At 43.5% G+C, this 15,277-nt stretch overlaps 1 protein-coding gene and 1 pseudogene across 3 annotated transcripts in view; one reads left to right on the forward strand and one right to left on the reverse strand.

Moving 5' to 3' along the window:
* The first annotated feature begins 2,407 nt into the window (after window positions 1-2,407).
* LOC125750075 (filaggrin-like) lies at window positions 2,408-6,640 on the forward strand (annotated as a pseudogene).
* A 1,804-nt stretch (window positions 6,641-8,444) lies between these two features.
* LOC125739483 (epidermal growth factor receptor-like) overlaps window positions 8,445-15,277 on the reverse strand; it is a 64,017-nt gene continuing 57,184 nt past the window's right edge. For all 3 annotated transcript variants that reach the window (XM_049009666.1, XM_049009674.1, XM_049009657.1), the window contains 5 exons: window positions 14,077-14,223; window positions 13,346-13,443; window positions 12,417-12,590; window positions 11,955-12,036; window positions 8,445-11,697 (listed from right to left, as the gene is read on the reverse strand). In XM_049009666.1, the coding sequence (XP_048865623.1) occupies window positions 11,327-11,697; window positions 11,955-12,036; window positions 12,417-12,590; window positions 13,346-13,443; window positions 14,077-14,223 (872 nt within the window). In that variant the 3' untranslated portion in view covers window positions 8,445-11,326. The remainder of the gene's footprint in view (window positions 11,698-11,954; window positions 12,037-12,416; window positions 12,591-13,345; window positions 13,444-14,076; window positions 14,224-15,277) is intronic.

The raw sequence follows: 15,277 nt of genomic DNA on the forward strand, positions 1-15,277 counted from the left end.
GTCCAGGCATGGAATCAGGCCAGGCTGGAAGCTGGTCTGTGGAAGTTTGCAGCCTGGGCAGGCCAGAGCCAGCTTGATGCTTCCTCAGCAGGCTATAAAAGCGGCCTGCACACACACATACTGCTCACTGGGTTAATATAGAACTGATGTGTGTATGTGTTGTTTCAGAGTAAAAATGATACTTTAAACTGGAAAGAAACAGTGATTTGACATTTGTGCTAATTTCTATCGACCGATCTGAAATTTTTTATCATAACATCTTTGGCCATAACCCTCAGCTCTAAACTGACCCCCCCCCCCAATAACTTTCCTGAGGATTTCTAATGTACAATGTTTTTTTTGGCTATATATTACATCAGCTATGAAAAGATTTGGCTGCATTAACTTAGCAAACATAAAAAATACTATCCTACATGACTTACCTGGGATCTGTGTCATGAAGCTGGATTCCTTGCTTAGCCAGATAACTTCGGGGATAACGTCCGTCTGCTCCTCTGCATCCTTTCTTTTGATGATGAGGGAACACGCATATGGAATTTACAGTGCTGCTTAAAATTCAGAGCACAGTCGAAATTAACACTGAATGCCCTGCAATGTGAGCGTCTTGAAGCACAAAGAGGACCATGTCTTTACTTCTGCCTGAGACAGAAAGGCCCCACCTCTTAAGCACAGTGATCATGACGTATCAGTCGCATGTGGTATTGGAATTATAAGAGAACAAAAGTGACATAATACAATTGATACACCATTGTTTTATAAGGATTTGTCTTTCTGGTCTTGTAATGAACTCTGGCCTCTCCCTAAGTCAGAGAGACATGCGCGGATAGATGGAGATTATCACCCGTTCTTTGTGGTTTGCACTATTGTCTGCGGTCTGACAGCAATGACTGTAGCTAACGTTATACAGATTGATTGTCATATCATGGTTGCCTTTGCGGAATTTGGATGCACCAGTCAGTCAGAGAAAGGAATACAGTTATATGGCTTCCCATAGACAAACAGACAGAAGAAAGAAATGCTTAGCAATGGTCAGCAGAAGCAACCTGACAATCACACGAGACTACAATAACAGGAAAGCCTGTCAAGTAAGTTATGTTTACACAGGTGAAATAGAAGTTACTTGTGGTTAACATTTCAAAGGGTTTCATACTTTTAAATGTGGAACACAATGAAATTCCATCTGACTGTTACGCAATGTGCCCGCAATATGTGTGGAAACTGAACGTGCAAGCGTCTCTGCAGACACATTTCGGGAAAGACCACTAACGTTACCACAAACAATGAACAAGTGAAGTTCAGGGCTGATAATGTTCCCAAAATATTTGTACATCGCCCTAAGCCTAAAACGAGGAAACAACAAACTTCGTATCATACATGTGAATTTAATAATATTTTATAATATTTCATAACTCCCACCATGTAACAACAACACCTTATTATTATTACAGAGATTAAAGGAGAAAGTGAGGACAGAGACAATATGGTGACAATTGTGAGATGAAATACAGGGATATGACAGGAAACTGTTAGCATGTAGTCAGTGTAGCAGGAATCAATGTGTCGGGAGCCGATCAGCCAGAAGCCGGTCAGCCAGAAAATGGTCAGCCAGAAGCAGGTGAGCCAGTAGCCGATCAGCCAGAAGCCGATCAGCCAGAAACCAGTCAGCCAGAAGATGGACAGCCAGTAGCTGGTGAGCCAGAAGCCGATCAGCCAGTAGCCAGTCAGCCAGAAGCCGGTCAGCCAGAGGCCGGTCAGGCAGTAGCAGGTCAGCCAGAAGCCAGTCAGCCAGAAGCCAGTCAGCCAGAAGCTGGTCAGCCAGTAGCCAGTCAGCCAGAAGCTGGTCAGCCAGAAGCCAGTCAGCCAGAGGCCGGTCAGGCAGTAGCAGGTCAGCCAGTAGCCGATCAGCCAGAAGCCGATCAGCCAGAAGCCGGTCAGCCAGTAGCCGGTCAGCCAGAAGCCGGTCAGCCAGAAGCCAGTCAGCCAGAAGCCGGTCAGCCAGAAGCCGGTCAGCCAGTAGCCGGTCAGCCAGAAGCCGGTCAGCCAGAGGCCGGTCAGCCAGAAGCCGGTCAGCCAGTAGCCAGTCAGCCAGTAGCCAGTCAGCCAGAAGCCGGTCAGCCAGAAGCCGGTCAGCCAGAAGCTGGTCAGCCAGAAGCCAGTCAGGCAGTAGCAGGTCAGCCAGAAGCCGATCAGCCAGTAGCCAGTCAGCCAGAAGCCGGTCAGCCAGAGGCCGGTCAGGCAGTAGCAGGTCAGCCAGAAGCCAGTCAGCCAGAAGCTGGTCAGCCAGTAGCCAGTCAGCCAGAAGCCAGTCAACTAGATGCCCATCAGCCAGCAGCCGGTCAGCCAGTAGCCTGTCAGTCAGTAGCCGGTCAGCCAGAAGCTAATCAGCCAGTAGCCGGTCAGCCAGAAGATGGACAGCCAGTAGCTGGTCAGCCAGTAGCCGATCAGCCAGAAGCCAATCAGCCAGAAGCCGGTCAGCCAGTAGCCGGTCAGCCGGAAGCTGATCAGCCAGTAACCGGTCAGCCAGAAGATGGACAGCCAGTAGCTGGTCAGCCAGTAGCCGATCAGCCAGAAGCCGATCAGCCAGTAACCAGTCAGCCAGTAGCCGGTCAGCCAGAAGCTGATCAGCCAGTAGCCGGTCAGCCAGAAGATGGACAGCCAGTAGCCGGTCAGCCAGTAGCTGATCAGCCAGTAGCCGGTCAGCCAGAAGCCGATCAGCCAGTAGCCGGTCAGCCAGTAGCCGGTCAGCCAGAAGCTGATCAGCCAGAAGCCGATCAGCCAGTAACCAGTCAGCCAGAAGCCGATCAGCCAGAAGCTGATCAGCCAGTAGCCGGTCAGTCACATGCCGGTCAGCCAATAGCCAGTCAGCCAGAAGCCGATCAGCCAGTAACCAGTCAGCCAGTAGCCGGTCAGCCAGAAGCTGATCAGCCAGTAGCCGGTCAGCCAGAAGATGGACAGCCAGTAGCTGGTCAGCCAGTAGCCGATCAGCCAGAAGCCGATCAGCCAGTAACCAGTCAGCCAGTAGCCGGTCAGCCAGAAGCTGATCAGCCAGTAGCCGGTCAGCCAGAAGATGGACAGCCAGAAGCCGGTCAGCCAGTAGCCGGTCAGCCAGAAGCTGATCAGCCAGTAGCCGGTCAGCCAGAAGATGGACAGCCAGTAGCTGGTCAGCCAGTAGCCGATCAGCCAGAAGCCGATCAGCCAGAAGCCGGTCAGCCAGAAGCCGGTCAGCCAGTAGCCGGTCAGCCAGAAGCCGGTCAGCCAGAGGCCGGTCAGGCAGTAGCAGGTCAGCCAGAAGCCAGTCAGCCAGAAGCCGCTCAGCCAGAAGCCGGTCAGCCAGTAGCCAGTCAGCCAGAAGCTGGTCAGCCAGAAGCCAGTCAGCCAGAGGCCGGTCAGGCAGTAGCAGGTCAGCCAGAAGCCGATCAGCCAGTAGCCAGTCAGCCAGAAGCCGGTCAGCCAGAGGCCGGTCAGGCAGTAGCAGGTCAGCCAGAAGCCAGTCAGCCAGAAGCCAGTCAGCCAGAAGCTGGTCAGCCAGTAGCCAGTCAGCCAGAAGCCAGTCAACTAGATGCCCATCAGCCAGCAGCCGGTCAGCCAGTAGCCTGTCAGTCAGTAGCCGGTCAGCCAGAAGCTAATCAGCCAGTAGCCGGTCAGCCAGAAGATGGACAGCCAGTAGCTGGTCAGCCAGTAGCCGATCAGCCAGAAGCCAATCAGCCAGAAGCCGGTCAGCCAGTAGCCGGTCAGCCGGAAGCTGATCAGCCAGTAGCCGGTCAGCCAGAAGATGGACAGCTAGTAGCTGGTCAGCCAGTAGCCGATCAGCCAGAAGCCGATCAGCCAGTAACCAGTCAGCCAGTAGCCGGTCAGCCAGAAGCTGATCAGCCAGTAGCCGGTCAGCCAGAAGATGGACAGCCAGTAGCTGGTCAGCCAGAAGCCGGTCAGCCAGTAGCCGGTCAGCCAGAAGCCGGTCAGCCAGAAGCCGGTCAGCCAGTAGCCGGTCAGCCAGAAGCCGATCAGCCAGTAGCCGGTCAGCCAGAATATGGACAGCCAGTAGCTGGTCAGCCAGTAGCCGATCAGCCAGAGGCCGATCAGCCAGAAGCCAGTCAGCCAGAAGCCGGAGAGCCAGAAGCCGATCAGCCAGTAGCCAGTCAGCCAGAAACCGATCAGCCAGTAGCCAGTCAGCCAGAAACCGATCAGCCAGTAGCCTGTCAGCCAGAAGCCGATCAGCCAGAAGCCAGTCAGCCAGAAGCCTGTCAGTCACATGCCGGTCAGCCAGTAGCCAGTCAGCCAGAAGCCGGTCAGCCAGAAGCCGGTCAGCCAGAAGATGGACAGCCAGTAGCTGGTCAGCCAGTAGCCGATCAGCCAGAAGCCGGTCAGCCAGAAGGGAGTTGGGAAGACCGGAAGGAAGAACTGAAAATTAAAAAATCAATGAGAAGATAATCCTTTCAAAAACAATAGGGTTCCTGCACTACATGCTTAGAGAGCAGAGAGGCAATGAAAAATCAGAAAAGAATAAATGCAGCACTATAGTGGAGAAAAACAATATGAACCAAAAGAAATTTGCAGAAATTTTAACGAAAGATCAATTCCAAGCAATTGGACCAGAGGGATATGTTAGGGAAATTATATTGTAAGAAAAGCAATAACAATCCAATTCACTACAGTTACAACAGGCTTTAAAATGCTTTAGGAAATGCAAATTCCACTGCTGGGTATAAGAACCATACAAATGATGATGGCTCACAAGAAGGTGGAGCCAGGAGTATTAGGAGAGGTGTTTGAGATAGCAGAGGGCCTGAGGAAGATGGAGAGGGCATGTGACCTTACTCTGGATGAAATGGTCATCATTCCAGTGTGGAGCTGCACACAGGGGCAGGGGAGCTGTATGGGGATGTGACACTACACAGTGTCACACCCCCTGCACACGACCTGATTTCAGCCTCTTCTCGGTCTTGAGCCTTGGTGTTAGCCATAAGTCTCGAAATATTTCAAAATATATCTCAATCATTGATCAGTCTGGAAAGAGTTACAAAGCCACTTCTAAGGCTTCAGGACGCCAGCGAAGCGTGGAGAGAGCCATTATCCACAAATGGAGAAAACTTGAACAGTGGTGAAACTTCTCCTGGAGTGGCCAGCATAGCAAAATCACTCCAAGAGTGCATTGACAACTCATCCAGGAGGTCACAAAAGACCCAAGAACAACATCTAAAGAACTGCAGGCCTTACTTGCCTCAATTAAGGTCTTTGCTCATGATTCAACAATAACAAAGAGATTGGGCAAAAATGGCATCCATGGGAGAGTTCCAAGGCAAAAACCACTGCTGACCAAGAAGATCATGAAGGCTCGTCTCACATTTGCAAAAAAGCATCTTGATCCCCAACACTTTTGGGAAATTTTTCTGTAAACTGACAAGACAAAATGTGAACTTTTTGGAAGATTTGTGTCTCATTACATCTGGTACAAAACTAACACATTTCATAAAAAGAAGACGATTCTACCAGATTTCCACTCTGGCTTTGTTTGCTATCGACTGCACCAGTTTCAATAAACCGGTCTCCTGCATTTCGGGGTCTGTCTCATACCTGGATCAGTGTTTATACAGGTGCACTCTACCAAAAAATGTAAATTCTGATTGTGAATGTTCAAGTTTTGGTCTTGTTTCCATCTTGATCGATAGTCTTGGTCTTGTCTTGGTTGGAATGGGTCTGACAGAGAGTGTTAGAGAAATATGTACTTTTATTATTGTCATTTTGCTAGATGCCATGCTTGGAAACAACACCCTGCCGCAGCTTGATCTTAATTTAGCAATAACACTTCTTAAGAACCGTTGCTTGAATATTTCCACCCCATACATGGTGATAAACAATGTAGAATGTTATTCGCATATCCTGTTTGTGTACCTCAGTAAAAGATACTGCGAGGGGAGTTCCTCTTTCGAAGTTGGCTGAATTCGACTGAGAGGCTGACACCTCGAAGTCAGGACCGGACTTCCCATGCAGCAAGTAAAAAGTCATCACAGCTGTCTGTGTTGTTCTGTGTTCAGAGACTGGTTGGTTTTCAGCGTATATTAAGGGGAAAAATACCCAACAGAGAGGAATATTTCACATTCAGATGTCCATTCAAAGACATACCCTATGGTACTGAATTTTTAATTTATGCAATAAGCAGAATCTTTTTCTGTGCTTCAACAGACTCTGCTCTATTTTGTGATTTAACTTGAAATTGATTAGTCACTGCATAAAAGAAGGTCTCATTTTAGTGATGTGACTACTGATGGTCCAGCTATTATGTGATGGGACTGAAAGGGAGGAGAAACTTCCCAAAAGTAGGTCAAAGTTAGGAGCTTAAAGAAGAATGAAAAGCCTGCTTATTACATTGTTTATACTGTAGAATCATTGACCTCAGGGACAAATATGCCAGCAGCATGTTTGTTTCATCAAGCAACAGCCCTCTCAGGTACCTGAGGATGGAACTATGTGTCTATTTTATGGGTGATTAATACCCTTAAAGTAGCACAACGTCTGCTGGAAGCACTGGGGCCCATCAGAGCAGCGGGGAATCACAGTCTGCAAGCCCAGCTTCATCACCAAGAAGAAGGTGACCTTCCTGTGGAAGCATTGCCAGCGGCCAGGAAGCCTGGCGCTCACCTGAGAGAGCATAGTCACCTCAAGTAAGAGAGCTGTCACCTGGGGCTCCCATCCAGGTGGAAACCGGTATTTAATGGAATGCAGGTATGAGCCCAGAGCTAGAGAGAGCCTCTGGGTACATGGGCAGCTCAGTGATCCATATCCATGTACAGGAAGTCCAGTCTATTTATCAGAACCATTCACCTTCTGTCTGTAACCTTCATTAATATTGTTAATTGGGGATGTTGCTTAAATTCTGCATTTATGACTTAGAGGATTTGGCTATGCTATAATGGCCCATGTACCCATCAGATACACACTTGCCCTAAACAAAAAATATCAAACTACTTTTACACACCTGGTAATTAATGTGCATTAATTAATTATTAATAATTAATTAATACATTTTAAACATATTCCTTTTGGAATCCATGCCTTTAAATTAAGTAGAAAACACTCTCCAAAACCATTAATGATTATTGTAAGACATTAAGAGTATGTTGCTGTCAGGTACATAAAGTATTGGACATGCAGAAGACCTGTGAGCAGATTCAAGTGAAATCTTACTTTTTTTTGGTCTCACCAGAATGAAAAGACACAGCTTTCTGTGAAAAATCAGGGCATGGTAAAGTCTCCGTGTCATGTTAACATGACATTTACATTGGCTTTTTCAGCAGCTGCGTTTGTCCAAAGCGACGTACAAGTGAAGCAGGTGGGATATCAGGAATTTCAGCTGAACGTCACTGACCTCTGGCTCATCCCAGGTCGGTGCCGCACCTGGAAGCTGTGATGCTATCTGACTGTATTTGGTCTCGGGTGTCTACTGGTCTCTGAGCTTCTTCTTGAGCTTTATGGACCAGCTGTAGATGTTCATGGTGCCAAGTAGTTACTGCTAAATGAGATGCTGCATCTTCACCTCAAGAAAGGGTACGTCCCCCTAGAATGAAAACCTAAGAGAACAACGCTGTGAGCAGGATTCAAACCTACACAGAGAGACGCCTTAACCACTCGGCCATCACAGCCTCTACTTGAGGTGTATAACTGCTGCAAAGATAACACCACATTCAGACTGGCAAGTCCCACTGACTCCCCATGCATCCGAACTGTCTGCCTTAGTTACACTTGACTCTTTTCTGCAATACACCATTATACCTTCTGGTCTCTGGAATGCATCTTCCTTAGGCTTAGCTTAGTGTCATTTATTGCGTTTTGCGTTACTCCGCACAGGTTTGACTCTTATTTGACTATCCCTGCCGGCCCCTGGAGGATGGGCTCCCCCTTTGAGTCTGGTCCCTCCCAAGGTTTCTTCCTTCTTGGGAGTTTTTCCTTGCCACTGTCGCCTTTGGCTTGCTCACTGGGGGCTTTGGGTGCGGATGCTGTAAAGCGGTTTGAAACGATGTAATGTTGTGATAATGCGCTATACAAAAATAAATTTGTTTGTTGTCGTTTGTTTGTTGTTCCCTGTGACCCACAACACATGTTTATGTCACCTGACCTAGACCAGGGGTCATAACAGGGACGAAGTGTTTTTATGCCTTTTGTATATTATTGTGCAAACATGAAAAAAACTTCATCTAATGACAATTTATCAAAGTACTGGTGCGTCAGGAGGTAAAACAAGAATCACTTTATTTTAACTATATCAAATAGCCTTTGTTGTACAAGCACCATCACTGGGAATGTGGACTAGCAATGTGACTTAGTAACAGTGATTATGGATGTGCAACCATCAGTGTTTTCCTAATTATTTTTTATATATATATATTTAACCTAGAATTACATTTCTAATGAGTAAGATTAAGAGAGAAAAACAAGCAATTTAGTCAAGATTATGAATAATAACTGGAATGTTTTAATGAATTTTGACAGCAGTCTCATAGTAAACGTGTGACATAAGATATTAAACGTGAAATACTGTTTATGTCACTTCATCATAACATTTTATGTTAATCAGATTATGACAATAAGCTGTCCTAACCTGCTTTGACATGTTTATAATAACGAAAGCATCATAAAAGGAGCCTTCAAGTGGCTTAACAACTGTACCAGATCTCTTTTAAACAACAAACAATCAACAGTAACACCAATGGCTAATAATACTTCTCCAAAAGTGAGAGAACTTTTCAGAACAGAGAAAAAGTATAAAACAAAATTCACAGTGTTTACCAGGTTATAATATTCAAGTTTAAGGTCAAAAGAAAAGACTTGCATTATTCTACTTCCAAAATGGAAAATAAAATCAATTCTAGCAAGTAATTCTATTTGTGTAATGCTATATGAAGTCAATGCAGAATATTATCCTTTTATACAACTCTTAAAAGGAATCTATTACACGTAGTATAAGAATATTACCAAACTCAATGCCCATCAGTCCATCCATTCATGACTTGTCTAGACCATTCATCTAGTTGGTTAAGGAGGATGCATGCAGACCAACCAATCCCATAGCAACTGTGTTACTCTTGGTGAGTTCCAAAGTCAGGCCAGGCCAGTCAAAAAATAATATCCTCCCTGTATGCATTTAGATAGCTTGTATGTAGAACAGAATGTAAAGATAGAAGTCGATTGAAGAAAGCAATGTTATCAACCTTCAATGAGATTATACCAACACATTTTCAGCAGAAGACAAAAGGTACATGAGGACCTTTATAAGAACCGTTAAAGGGCAAAATGAAAATATGAGGCTAAATGTGAAGAAAACCAAGGTTATGACCACGGAAGCTGCAGCCATGTGTAGTGTTGCTGGTGAAGGCCTACAGGTCATGACGACTATTGACTCCTTGAATCAAACCTCAACAACAATGATGAAGAGCCTAGAGTAAAATCATCAAAAGTACTGAAGTATCTCTAAGAACAAAGATTAGAATTGTTCAGAATATACTATTTCCTATGGATGTGAAAGCTGGACAATGAAGAAGCACAGCAGCCTTTGAATTGTGGTTTGGGCGAAGACTTCTAAGAAAAAGCTTTGCACCACATGGAAAACAAATGGATTCTTCATAAAATTAAGACTTTCACTTGAGAAGACCCAGTGCATTGGAAACGATCATATTACTTGCAATAGTTGAAAAAAGGAGAAGAAAAGGACAATCCAAGAAGAAGATGAATGAACTCAAAAATCTGAAGATCTCGAGGAAACAGAAGGTTCTGAAGCAATGCAGTCTAAAAGTCTCCATCCACATCGGTTCAATGATGTCTAATAATAATAATGGCTTTCGATCTTCTGTCGAGTCAGATATGCCGAATAAAATCTTCCAAAATGAGCCATTTTTGTATTGAATTCTGTTTTGACGTTTAAAATCTAATGAATAGTAAAACTGGTTTTAAAAAATGTAGTTGACATCTCAAATCAACAACTTGCTACTTGAAGTTTCATTCTGATAATCATGGTAAAACTGATTATTTAACTGTCCTCACTCCATGAAAATACATTTTACTGAGACAGGGCGGAAGTATAGAAAAGGTCAACATTAGCTTTAAAACACATTTCATTACATTGAAATGGCATTTCCATGCTTAACCTAGATTAAGAAAGTAAAATAACATAACCACAATTGAACATCAATTATTAAAGGCTAATTTCAAATTCAACCTTTGGGTAAAATAAATTATTTTAAGCACTTCCAGACTGAGTGCTTTTTCCATTAAAAATATTGTGCTACTACATTCTAAGACTTGCTACCCTAACCTCATTTGAAATGAACATTAATTGACACTCCTAATTGTTAAATTACATCTATGTGAAGCAGTTTAACAAGGAAGAGCAAAAGCTAAATCACATGGAAAAACAGACGGAGATGGTTGATCCAGCTTTTTGAATAAAGTTAAACCCCAATACTACGACAGACCTCGGTATCCCAAAGCATAGAGAATCTTGGCATTGAAATAAAAAATATAAACAATCATCAATGGCCGTTTATACAAAAAGCATAAATTAAAAGCATATTAAAGCATACATGTTTGGCAGTATATCATTACATTCTGACATAAATACCATGTGACAATAAGTAGCATTCTGTATATATTACACATCCTGGTATCCAACAAGGACGTCAACAATGTCTTCTTTACTGTTTATCACTGTGTGTATGACCTCAAGGTCAAAAGTGTAAAATTATAACTCTAAATCTAAGCTATATTTGCCCATACGAGCATCACAGATCATCACAGATCTGTATGTTCTTTCTTCTATTGGCCCACGTCCTTCTTATTCACATTTTAGACAAACAACCAACAAACAGGAGAAATTGGAGAAAGTTGTGACTGTGGGTCACAGTTTTGCACTGGATCAATGATGGATTTATACACAAGAAGCTCTTGTAGATCTTTGTGTGAAGATTTCGCATTAAACATCTTAAAGATAAAAGGTGTCGATGGCTTGAAATGTACACTTGGCCCTGACACCTCTGGTGCTTCCAAACGAACGGTAGCCATTGAAAAAGAGCTTTTAAGACACATAAACTATGAACTAAGTAACGGAAATGTCATTTAAAGGTCAGAGATGATTCCTGTGTGCTGCATTTTGGTTGTTTCTCCTCAGACAGTCACTGGAGCCTTGAAAGCAGACTTCTATGACTTCAAGCAAAGACAAATACAAATGAAATCAATCTGTAACACCTCCGAAACACTTTCTGCTACACAAGCTGGAATCTCACAAGTTTGGAAAAAAAAAACGGAATATTTCCTGAAATGTTCATTCCTCTTAACTCCACTAGTGGACCTCAGCCTGTACAGCAGTGGTCAAGCCCAAGTATTCAAAGTTCTCTGTAGCTGGCAGGTAGTGCCCATTAAGTTGAGACTTATCCGTGGGGGAGAAGTTCTGTTGATAGTCTGGGTTGTCCAGGCTAGTCTGATAGTCACCGAGACGAGTCCGGGTGAAGGTGGCCCGGGGGAGGGTGGGTTGTGCTGTGTTCAGGTACTCAGGTCCCTCGGATATGCTTTTGAAGGATTTAAGGTACTCAGCTTCTGTCTCCTCAACATCGCCCCCAACAGGAGAGGACAGACTGAGGCAGGGCGGCCCGGGATCTTGGTAGTTTGGATTCATAACGTCTGACAAAGCGGTTTCACTCTGGTTCACATATTCTAGAAAACAGGAAACAAACACTCACGGTGTGTATTAATCGATGGATGGATTGATGACATAGTAGTGATGAGCTATTTTATAATTTAATGGTAGCATTGTTCTCAAAGCTCTGTAGGTTTTACTCACTAATTAGTTACATCAAGCATGAAATCAATTCAGAAAATACTTCATGACTGTTTAATTCTGTACATTTAGAATTTGTAAATATCATGGACAATTAGCATCATTTGAATTAGCTAAAGTTGGAAGAATTTACCTGGAATCGATTGCAGGTCCTTCTCAAAGGAGCCATCTGTGGGGTCTGTGATGTAACGGAGGATGAAATTGGGATATCCATTCTACGAAAAAAATAAATAAAGTATCAAATAAAATATCAAATAAGCAATGTTTATTTGTTCCAGTTTGCCTATATATGAGATAAATATGAAGTCTGAACAATGTCACACATCACTAGCAGAAGGCTTAGATGGATCTAAAAAATCAGGTCTCAAAACCTCACTTATTGACATATCCAGATCCATTTATCAGTCTCAAACGACTTACTTCCCATTGACTGATATTTAAAATTTCAAACCTGTACTAATGCTGTTTTATCTGTTAATTTACATTTTTTAAAATATTTTGGACAAATTCTTCAGATAATAAAAATCCATTGGATCTCTCCCAAAAACCCTGCACCTACAGCTTTGTTTGAAGAGTAACACTTTGTGTCAGTTACCATGGAGTTCAGAAGATGTGGCTGGGTGTGGGGGGTGTTGGGCCCACTGAAGAAACCGCGGTACGGGACAAGGTACTCGTCGGCATCCACCACGTCCTCCATGTCCTCGCTGCTGATGAGCGTGCGGTAGAACTTTGTGTCGGTGGGCGTTGGAAGGTTCATGCACTCATCCCCCTGCGGCAAAATCACGGTGCATAAAAAGCCAAAATAGCTTTGAATTAACATGCCAACTGCTTATTTAATGTCAGAGTTGGCGCCACAAAGGGCCGGGGGGGGCAGTCAATTAAATGTACCCCCCAAAGCAAATCTTTGGCCAGGATGTCAGATTTATGCTGGCACCAGTATTACTTAATATGAGAATGACTTTGCCAAATTGACACCTGTTATTATAAGATTATTAAAGAAGATTTACAGTTCATGTTGCCTATGGATTCATTCATTTAATGGAAAGATAATAAACACAAGATATACTTTACAGATATCAAGGAAATTCTTTAAATTCCTATCATTCATAGTATGACGTTGAAAATGAGTGAACCTTTAATATCCAGAAATGAAATGAAGTAGTTAATTCTGCACTTATAATTTTAAATCTTAATACCATGATTAAATTATTATGATGAGTAAGAGTTTAACTTCTAATAAATAATCAAACATGTTTGGCTGAGCAGTTATGTGTTCGTTTCCCTCATTTAATTAATAATTACGATGTGCAATGTTCCAGTAAATGATCAAACCTGATTGGTTGAGCTGATATTTATGTATCCTTTTATCTTATTCAATAATTGCAATGTGTAATAATAAACAAACCTGATTGGTTGAGCTATTATTTGCATGTTCTTTTATCTACATCAATAATTACGATGTGTAATGTTTTAACTTCCAGTAAACAAACCTGACTGGTTGAGCTGTTATTCATGGGCTTTTACCTGAATCACGAGGTACCGCTGTGGGTCACGGGCCATCTTAGAGAACTCAGCCACAAGCTCCCGGAAACGAGGCCTGCTTTCTGCGTCAATCATCCAGCCTGGCAGGAGCCCGACGAGAAAATAAGGCAGTAAATCACCATTCACCGGAATGCATCATGGATCATATTGTACAGTAAATCATGCCTTACGGATCCTATTATACAGTACATCAGGTCTCATGGGAATGCATCATATGTCATATTACAGAGTCAGCCAGGCCTCAGGGGAAGACTGGGCTTCACTGACTTGACATCTTGCCATTCACCAAAGGAGTCGTTTTTAATAGGCATGACAGTTTTTAAGATACATAACATTTACCTGGGTAATCTGAATGTGAGAATGCTTTTGAGGTTAGACAAAGAGATACTCACATGAGGTATTCAATTATGTCTTCAGAAGTAAAAAAATGTTTCCCAGTTATTTTCTGTATTAATAAAATCTAATAACCATTAAACTATTCTGATATTACTCCAAAAACTATGGAATTAAGGGCAATAAGCCAACTTCACAGAGGAGGGAAATTTCCATTTAATTAATGTACGAGCAGCAATATGTATAGGATACAAGTCAGTGATTTGTCATTTTATTTTCTTTTTTAAAGGTGCATTTGCAAACACATGCTAATTTTACTGTCAATATATTGATCTGGTCGCAGTGACTGAGGTTTAACGTAAAAGCACCGGCGGACTCACATTTAACCATGATCATATAGACGTCGATGGTGCAGATAGGCGGCTGCGGTAGACGCTCGCCTTTCTCCAGGACCCCTGCGATCTCATTGGCTGGGATGCCGTCGTATGGCTTTGACCCAAAGGTCATCAGCTCCCAAACTGTCACGCCTACGGAACAAAACCAGAACCAGGCAGAGAGCAATTGTTTCAGGACCTTTGGCTTTGACATCTCAGGCCGCCAAAATAATTACAGTATGAGCGAAGAAAACAAGCATAAACGTAAAGGCTGCCCCAGGGCAGAGTCAAAATCCCAGAGCTGTCCTGACAGGAATGTAGCATAGGAACATGTGAGGATGGTTCTATGCAATAATTGTGCAGGAACCAGCCCGGAGCTGGGCGGGGGCTTTTCATGTAAATTTCCTAGTAAAAGAAAATGCACAGAAGCCCATAAACACATTTTGTTGTCCTTTAAAAATTCAACTGACTGAAGCTGTGAGATTTACGGTACATTTCAGCATTTTATGGTTGAGTACCTCACAAAGCCGGGAGCTGCTAAGCTGCATGAGCATGTGCAAACCTCTCAGATGGTGCTTTTCACCAGGAAGCAGCTGATTCATCATATATCACACATACAGGTTAATAAACCCTTCTCAGGATTTCCCTGGGAGCAGTGAAGATTCACGAGAAGAGCAGAGCCCCTGTCTGTGGTTGGACTCTGCCAAATTCATTCATGCTTGATAGACAGTAAGGAACTCTTGGGCTTTTGGGAGAGAAGGACTGGGTGTGTGGGACACCCACATATTATGGGGAAAAACAGAGGCTGATTACTCCTCTGAGCTCAGAAACAGTCTCAGAAGGAAGGGGACCTACAGTGGTGTACAGACTTGCACTCTTCAGAACTTTATCTTTTATCTCTAACCTTTATATGTGGATTAAATATATAACTCCACACACATGTAACCCAGGTGGAGACTCGAACCCGGGTCCCAGAGGTGTGAGGCAAAAGTGCTAACCACTGCACCACCATGCCACCCCTGTGTTGTGCGACCATGTCTGGAGAAATGTTTATATTTTTGTTCTGGTCATAAAAACTGCTTTCAGCTGAGTGATTTGTGCTGCTTTGCTGTCATGGTACAGATTTATCTTGGAAAAGTAGATTTACATCAGCATTAAGTTTTTTAATGATATGTTTCATTAATGTTTGATCAATCACATTACACCT

The sequence above is a fragment of the Brienomyrus brachyistius genome, chromosome 1, assembly GCF_023856365.1.
Source record: "Brienomyrus brachyistius isolate T26 chromosome 1, BBRACH_0.4, whole genome shotgun sequence".
Taxonomy (NCBI): domain Eukaryota; kingdom Metazoa; phylum Chordata; class Actinopteri; order Osteoglossiformes; family Mormyridae; genus Brienomyrus; species Brienomyrus brachyistius.